Source organism: Entelurus aequoreus, linkage group LG22, assembly GCF_033978785.1.
Source record: "Entelurus aequoreus isolate RoL-2023_Sb linkage group LG22, RoL_Eaeq_v1.1, whole genome shotgun sequence".
NCBI classification, from domain to species: domain Eukaryota; kingdom Metazoa; phylum Chordata; class Actinopteri; order Syngnathiformes; family Syngnathidae; genus Entelurus; species Entelurus aequoreus.
Window position 1 is genome coordinate 37413144 of NC_084752.1, and position 9348 is coordinate 37422491.

A 9348-nucleotide genomic window follows, 5' to 3' on the forward strand; every position below is an offset into this window, starting at 1 on the left:
ATATATATATATATATATATATATATATATATATATATTAGGGTTGTCCGATAATGTTTTTTTTGCCAATATCCGATATTCCGATATTGTCCAACTCTTAATTACCAATACCGTTATCAACTGATACCGATATATACAGTCGTGGAATTAACACATTATTATGCCTAATTTGGACAACCAGGTATGGTGAAGATAAGGTCCTTTTTAAAAAAATTAATCAAATAAAATAAGATAAATAAATTAAAAACATTTTCTTGAATAAAAAAAGAAAGTAAAACAATATAAAAACAGCTACATAGAAACTAGTAATTAATGAAAATGAGTAAAATGAACTGTTAAAGGTTAGTACTATTAGTGGACCAGCAGCACGCACAATCATGTGTGCTTACGGACTGTATCCCTTGCAGACTGTATTGATATATATTGATATATAATGTAGGAACCACAATATTAATAACAGAAAGAAACAACCCTTTTGTGTGAGTGTGAATGAGTGTAAATGGGGGAGGGAGGTTTTTTGGGTTGTTGCACTAATTGTAAGTGTATCTTGTGTTTTTTATGTTGATTTAATAAAAAAACAAAAAAAACACCAAAAAAAACCTCGATACCGATAATAAAAAAAACGATACCGATAATTTCCGATATTACATTTTAAAGCATTTATCGGCCGATAATATTGGCAGGCTGATATTATCGGACATCTTTAATATATATATATATATATATATATATATATATATATATATATATATATATATATATATATATATTACACTCAGCCATAATATATGCACATATATATAGAGATGCACAATAAGGAGGCACTTAAAGGCCTACTGAAATGAATTTTTTTTATTTAAACGGGGATAGCAGATCTATTCTATGTGTCATACTTGATCATTTCGCGATATTGCCATATTTTTGCTGAAAGGATTTAGTATAGAACAACGACGATAAAGATTGCAACTTTTGGTATCTGATAAAAAAAAGGCTTGCACCTACCGGAAGTAGCGTGACGTAGTCAGTTGAACATATACGCAAAGTTCCCTATTGTTTACAATGATGGCCGCATGAAGTGAGAGAGATTCGGACCGAGAAAGCGACAATTTCCCCATTAATTTGAGCGAGGATGAAAGATTTGTGGATGAGTAAAGTGCAAGTGAAGGACTAGTGGGGAGTTGAAGCTATTCAGATAGGGAAGATGCTGTGAGAGCCGGGGGTGACCTGATATTCAGCTGGGAATGACTACAACAGTAAATAAACACAAGACATATATATACTCTATTAGCCACAACACAACCAGGCTTATATTTAATATGCCACAAATTAATCCTGCATAAAAACACCTGCGTGTTTGTTATGCTAGCTCCTAGCTCCTCTGCTAGCTCCTAGCTCCATAGAACACGCCAATACAATTCAAACACCTGATCAACACACACAATCACTCAGCCCAAAAGACCGTTTACCTAACCCAAGGTTCATAAAGCTTATATATTTTTAAAAAGTTACGTACGTGACGCGCACATACGGTCAAGTTATCGAATGTTTAGCAGCCAAGGCTGCATACTCACGGTACCTGATATTCAGCTGGGAATGACTACAACAGTAAATAAACACAAGACATATATATACTCTATTAGCCACAACACAACCAGGCTTATATTTAATATGCCACAAATTAATCCTGCATAATAACACCTGCGTGTTTGTTATGCTAGCTCCTAGCTCCTCTGCTAGCTCCTAGCTCCATAGAACACGCCAATACAATTCAAACACCCGATCAACACACACAATCACTCAGCCCAAAAGACCGTTCACCTAACCCAAGGTTCATAAAGCTTATATATTTTTAAAAAGTTACGTACGTGACGCGCACTTACGGTACGGTACGTGTTATGCTAGCTCCTAGCTCCTCTGCTAGCTCCTAGCTCCATAGAACACGCCAATACAATTCAAACACATGATCAACACACACAATCACTCAGCCCAAAAGACCGTTCACCTAACCCAAGGTTCATAAAGCTTATATATTTTAAAAAAGTTACGTACATACGCAAAAAAAAGCCAAAGCTGCATACTCACAGTAGCACGTCTGCGTCTTTGTCATCCAAATCAAAGTAATCCTGGTAAGAGTCTGTGTTGTCCCAGTTCTCTACAGGCGTCTGTGTATCCAAATCAAAAGTCCTCCTGGTTAGAGTCTCTGTTATCCGAGTTCTTCCATCTTGACTGCATCTTTCGGGAATGTAAACAAAGAAGCGCCGGCTGTGTACTGTTGTGGCTGACTACGTTCGAAAAATACGTCCATTTCGCACCGACAACTTTCTTCTTTGCTTGCTTGGCTTCCTTCTCCATAATGCAATGAACATGATTGAAACAGATTCACGAACACAGATGTCCAGAATACTGTGGAATTATGAAATGAAAACAGAGCTTTTTCGTACCGGCTTCAATGTGGAAGGCATACCCGTGTTCGTCGGGCTACGTCACGCGCATAACGTCATCCTCAGAGGCGTTTCGAACCGGAAGTTTAGCGGCAAATTTAAAATGTCACTTTATAAGTTAACCCGGCCGTATTGGCATGTGTTATAATGTTAAGATTTCATCATTGATATATAAACTATCAGACTGCGTGGTCGGTAGTAGTGGGTTTCAGTAGGCCTTTAAAGAAAAATGGGCTGCATGGTAGAGTCGCCAGAAAAAAAGCCATTTCTGCGCAAGTGTCACAAAGTATCCCGCTTACATTAGGCCGAACAGCACAGAGACAAGCCTCAAAACTTCTGGAACAAAGTAATTTGGAGTGATGGCTTTCTTCTGGTGACTCGACCATGCAGCCCATTTTTCTTCAAGCGCCTCCTTATTGTGCATCTTGAAACAGCCACACCACAATTATTCAGAGAGTCCTGTATTTCAGCTGAAGTTATTTGTGGATTTTTCTTTGCATCTCGAACAATTTTCCTGGCAGTTGTGGCTGAAATCTTTGCTGGTCTACCTGAATCCCTCATTTCTCACTTCTTAATCAGCGTTTGAACACTGCTGATTGGCATACTCAATTCCTTGGATATCTTTTTATACCCCTTTCCTGTTTTATGCAGTTCAATTACCTTTTCTCGCAGATCCTTTGACAATTATTTTGCCTTCCCCATGACTCAGAATCCAGAAACATGTGTGCAGCACTGGATGAAAGATGCAATGGTCTGTCAGAAGCCCAGAAACTCACTGACCTTTTATACACACACACTAATTACAAACCAACATGTCACAGGTGAGGATTGGAACCTTGATTAGCCATTCAAACCTGTTTGTGTCAACTTTTGTGCATGTTATCAGATCAAAGTCACTGGGGTATGTAAACTTTTGATCAGGGTCATTTGGGTACTTTCTTTTGTCATTTTGATTTAAAAAGAGTAAACACAGTGGTTTGCCAATAAATAGCTTCACACAACCATTAAGCATGAGTGGAAGAAAGGTTTTTGTGTTATCATTCATATTCTCTGAAGAATGGCCAAGAAATCATACATTCTCCCAGGGTATGTCAACTTATGAGCACGACTCTATGTATATATATAAATCTATATGTATGTATATATTATGGCTGAGTGTAATATATATATATATATATATATATATATATATATATATATATATATATATATATATAAATAATGATGTGACCAACTTCCTCCAGGAGTGATGACGTCACACTCCCACACACACACACACACACACACATATATATATATATATATATATATATATATATATATATATATATATATATATATATATATACACAAATCCCGTTTCCATATGAGTTGGGAAATTGTGTTAGATGTAAATATAAACGGAATACAATGATTTGCAAATCATTTTCAACCCATATTCAGTTGAATATGCTACAAAGACAACATATTTGATGTTCAAACTGATAAAACTTTTTTTGTTGTTGCAAATAATCATTAACTTTAGAATTTGATGGCAGCAACACGTGACAAAGAAGTTGGGAAAGGTGGCAATAAATACTGATAAAATTGAGGAATGCTCATCAAACACTTATTTGGAACATCCCACAGGTGAACAGGCTAATTGGGAACAGGTGGGTGCCATGATTGTGTATAAAAGTAGATTCCATGAAATGCTCAGTCATTCACAAACAAGGATGGGGCGAGGGTCACCACTTTGTCAACAAATGCGTGAGCCAATTGTTGAACAGTTTAAGAAAAACCTTTCTCAACCAGCTATTGCAAGGAATTTACGAATTCACCATCTACGCTCCGTAATATCATCAAAGGGTTCAGAGAATCTGGAGAAATCACTGCACGTAAGCAGCTAAGCTTGTGACCTTCCATTCCTCAGGCTGTACTGCATCAACAAGCGACATCAGTGTGTAAAGGATATCACCACATGTGCTCAGGAACACTTCAGAAACCCACTGTCAGTAACTACAGTTGGTCGCTACATCTGTAAGTGCAAGTTAAAACTCTCCCATGCAAGGCGAAAACCGTTTATCAACAACACCCAGAAACGCCTTCGGCTTCGCTGGGCCTGAGCTCATCTAAGATGGACTGATACAAAGTGGAAAAGTGTTCTGTGGTCTGACGAGTCCACATTTCAAATTGTTTTTGGAAACTGTGGACGTCGTGTCCTCCGGACCAAAGAGGAAAAGAACCATCCGGATTGTTCTAGGCGCAAAGTGTAAAAGCCAGCATGTGTGATGGTATGGGGGTGTATTAGTGCCCAAGACATGGGTAACTTATGCTAGGTTCACACCAACGGCGCTTTAAAGCGGCATGCAAAGCGGCGTTAAAGCGTAACAAAGCGTGATTAAAGCGTGAGGGTCCTAATGGATCGTGGGAAAGCTTGTAGTGAAGCGGGACATGCGGCAAGATTGCCAGAAATTTTTAAACGGTTTAAAAAAATTAGGCGCTTTGTCAAGAATGGAATAAAGCGCCGAGAGCGTATCAAAGCGTGACAAAGCGTAGGAAAAGCTTAACAGATCTTGGTTCAAAGCGCGGACCCCAGTCTACAACTACAAATAGGAAGTGACTGTGATATTGACTAGTGACATTGAAACTTTATGTAAAACCAACACAGGATTACAAATCCATTCTCTTTTGCATCATTGCCTTTTTTATACGATGATCATTGTTTCTGTACTTCTGTGAGTTTGCTGTTTGATGTTACAGTTTGACATTACTGTCTATAATTTTTCTGTATGAAAATGTAAACAAAAAGTGTTCTTAACTTTCTACTTTGTGGACAATGTTGATCCACTCTCTTGTATCATCTCATACAACATAATGTACCCTTTGTCATATGAAGCCCACATTATGTAACCTGATTGGTGAACAGTGATACTATTTGTGCTTTTTTGTTTGGTCAAGTTTGTTGCTTGCTGTACATGTTGATAACATCTTCCTTAATAATAAAGAGAATATGTTACGTTTAAAAGAAATGCCTTTTATTATTGTCAACTAGCATAAGAAATGAAAGATAGATATTTATTAAGATGACAAAGAAATGAAGATATAAAACATAATATAACGGAAAAAAAAGATTAAAATTACCAACATAAGGTAAATATTGTACATATTATATATTGTTATGAAGGTGTCTGTTACTACATGATATATATACTTGCAGTGTGTACATTGTACATATTACATATTGTTATGAAGGTGTCTGTTACTACATTATATATATATACTTGCAGTGTATATATTGTACATATTACATATTGTTATGAAGGTGTCTGTTACTACTTTATATATATACTTGCAGTGTGTATATTGTACATATTACATATTGTTACGAAGGTGTCTGTTATTACATTATATATATACTTGCAGTGTATATATTGTACATATTACATATTGTTATGAAGGTGTCTGTTACTACATTATATATATACTTGCAGTGTGTATATTGTACATATTACATTGTTATGAAGGTGTTTGTTACTACGTTATATATATATACTTGCAGTGTGTATATTGTACATATTACATATTGTTATGAAGGTGTCTGTTATTACATTATATATATACTTGCAGTGTGTATATTGTACATATTACATATTGTTATTAAGGTGTCTGTTACTACATTATATATATACTTGCAGTGTGTATATTGTACATATTACATTGTTATGAAGGTGTCTGTTACTACATTATATATGTACTTGCAGTGTATATATTGTACATATTACATATTGTTATGAAGGTGTCTGTTACTACATTATATATGTACTTGCAGTGTATATATTGTACATATTACATATTGTTATGAAGGTGTCTGTTACTACATTATATATATACTTGCAGTGTGTATATTGTACATATTACATATTGTTATGAAGGTGTCTGTTACTACATTATATATATACTTGCAGTGTGTATATTGTACATATTACATATTGTTATGAAGGTGTCTGTTACTACATTATATATATACATGCAGTGTGTATATTGTACATATTACATATTGTTATGAAGGTGTCTGTTACTACATTATATATATATACTTGCAGTGTATATATTGTACATATTACATATTGTTGTGAAGGTGTCTGTTACTACATTATATATATATATATATATATATATATATATATATATATATATATATATATATATATATATATATATATATATATATATATATATATATATATATATATATATACTTGCAGTGTGTATAAAAAGGTTTTGAAGGCTATTAGCCGTATCTTCCAAGTGTTTATTATGGTCTTAAAAATAAAAAAAAGAGTTGTGTTCATGATTGTGAAGGATAGGCAAAATAACAAAGAAGTGCAGTTGTCCTTTGACATTATTTATGTCCATCTTCTTCTCACTGTGTGTGTGTGTGTGTGTGTGTGTGTGTGTGTGTGTGTGTGTGTGTGTGTGTGTGCGTGTGTGCGTGCGTGCGTGTGTGTGTGTGTGTGTGTGTAGGCCCTGGGCATGCTGTTCTGGCACAAACACAACATCGAGAAGTCTTTAGCGGACCTTCCCAACTTCACGCCGTTTCCTGACGAGTGGACGGTGGAGGACAAAGTTCTTTTTGAGCAAGCCTTCAGTTTCCACGGCAAGAGTTTCCACCGCATCCAACAGATGGTAAGGTCAGGGCTGCAAGGCCCGCCTCCTGCTCTGCTGCTGGCTGTTGATTGGCTGTTGTTCAGCTGCCAGACAAGTCCATCTCCAGTCTGGTCAAGTACTACTACTCCTGGAAGAAGACCCGCTCCAGAACCAGTCTGATGGACCGACAAGCTCGCAAGCTGGCCAGCAGAAGTAACCAGGGGGACAGGTAAGCCCCGCCCACTGGCCTGAGGCGACGCCCCCATGACCATGATGTGCTTGCAGTGAGGAGGAGATGGAGGAGACTCATGCCATAGAAACCAACGACAGCGACTACGACCCCAACAAGGAAGCCAAGAAAGAGGTCAGTGGTTGCCATGGTGATCCTTCCTTCTGCTCAAGACGGCCTTCATCTCCTCAGCCCAACCAGGCCGAGCCGTCCACGCCGGCGTCCAAGTTGGCGTTGGGTCGGCGGGAGCACCAGACGCTGCAGCATCGCCACCATCAGCGCTCCCGGTGCCGCCCTCCCAAAGGCATGTACCTGACCCAGGACGACGTGGTGGCCGTGTCCTGTAGCGCCGCCGCCGCCAACGCACTCCTGCGCCAGCTGGACATGGAGCTGGTGTCCCTCAAGAGGCAGGTAGGAGGCGCTAACAAAGCATCCGCTAGCACGGCTATGTGGAGACACGCTTGCTGTGGCCTACAGGTCCAGAACGCCAAGCAGATGAACAGCGGACTCAAGCAGGTGTTGGAGGTCGGCATCAACCACCTGCGCCTGCCTGAGGTGTGTGAAGAACCACCTTCAAGCACCACCTCTGTCCTGGCTAACATCTTTCCTTTCAGTGCGCTCAGAAGGTCAACGCTCGCTGGACCACTGATGAGCAGCTACTGGCCGTGCAAGGTGAGTTCTGCTCACCACCCGCTTCACCCTCTCAACATGACCTCTGCTCTGCTTCACCCTCTCAACATGACCTCTGCTCTGCTTCACCCTCTCAACATGACCTCTGCTCTGCTTCACCCTCTCAACATGACCTCTGCTCTGCTTCACCCTCTCAACATGACCTCTGCTCTGCTTCACCCTCTCAACATGACCTCTGCTCTGCTTCACCCTCTCAACATGACCTCTCTGCTCTGCTTCACCCTCTCAACATGACCTCTGCTCTGCTTCACCCTCTCAACATGACCTCTGCTCTGCTTCACCCTCTCAACATGACCTCTGCTCTGCTTCACCCTCTCAACATGACCTCTCTGCTCTGCTTCACCCTCTCAACATGACCTCTCTGCTCTGCTTCACCCTCTCAACATGACCTCTGCTCTGCTTCACCCTCTCAACATGACCTCTGCTCTGCTTCACCCTCTCAACATGACCTCTGCTCTGCTTCACCCTCTCAACATGACCTCTGCTCTGCTTCACCCTCTCAACATGACCTCTCTGCTCTGCTTCACCCTCTCAACATGACCTCTCTGCTCTGCTTCACCCTCTCAACATGACCTCTGCTCTGCTTCACCCTCTCAACATGACCTCTCTGCTCTGCTTCACCCTCTCAACATGACCTCTGCTCTGCTTCACCCTCTCAACATGACCTCTGCTCTGCTTCACCCTCTCAACATGACCTCTCTGCTCTGCTTCACCCTCTCAACATGACCTCTGCTCTGCTTCACCCTCTCAACATGACCTCTCTGCTCTGCTTCACCCTCTCAACATGACCTCTGCTCTGCTTCACCCTCTCAACATGACCTCTCTGCTCTGCTTCACCCTCTCAACATGACCTCTGCTCTGCTTCACCCTCTCAACATGACCTCTCTGCTCTGCTTCACCCTCTCAACATGACCTCTGCTCTGCTTCACCCTCTCAACATGACCTCTCTGCTCTGCTTCACCCTCTCAAAATGACCTCTGCTCTGCTTGACCCTCTCAACATGACCTCTGCTCTGCTTCACCCTCTCAACATGACCTCTGCTCTGCTTCACCCTCTCAACATGACCTCTGTGCTCTGCTTCACCCTCTCAACATGACCTCTGCTCTGCTTCACCCTCTCAACATGACCTCTCTGCTCTGCTTCACCCTCTCAACATGACCTCTCTGCTCTGCTTCACCCTCTCAACATGACCTCTGCTCTGCTTCACCCTCTCAACATGACCTCTATGCTCTGTTCACCCTCTCACATGACCTCTATCTGCTTCACCCTCTCAACATGACCTCTCTGCTCTGCTCACCCTCTCAACATGACCTCTGCTCTGCTTCACCCTCTCACATGACCTCCTAATCTGCTTCACCC

General features: G+C 40.5%; 1 protein-coding gene across 1 annotated transcript in view; it reads left to right on the forward strand.

The window, feature by feature from the left end:
• The window catches only part of LOC133639432 (REST corepressor 3-like), a 34699-nt gene that overhangs the window by 18434 nt on the left and 6917 nt on the right, over window positions 1-9348 (forward strand). Inside the window, exons 5-10 of the mRNA XM_062032722.1 lie at window positions 6948-7109; window positions 7175-7299; window positions 7356-7434; window positions 7492-7710; window positions 7777-7854; window positions 7914-7971. Of these exons, the coding sequence (XP_061888706.1) occupies window positions 6948-7109; window positions 7175-7299; window positions 7356-7434; window positions 7492-7710; window positions 7777-7854; window positions 7914-7971 (721 nt within the window). The remainder of the gene's footprint in view (window positions 1-6947; window positions 7110-7174; window positions 7300-7355; window positions 7435-7491; window positions 7711-7776; window positions 7855-7913; window positions 7972-9348) is intronic.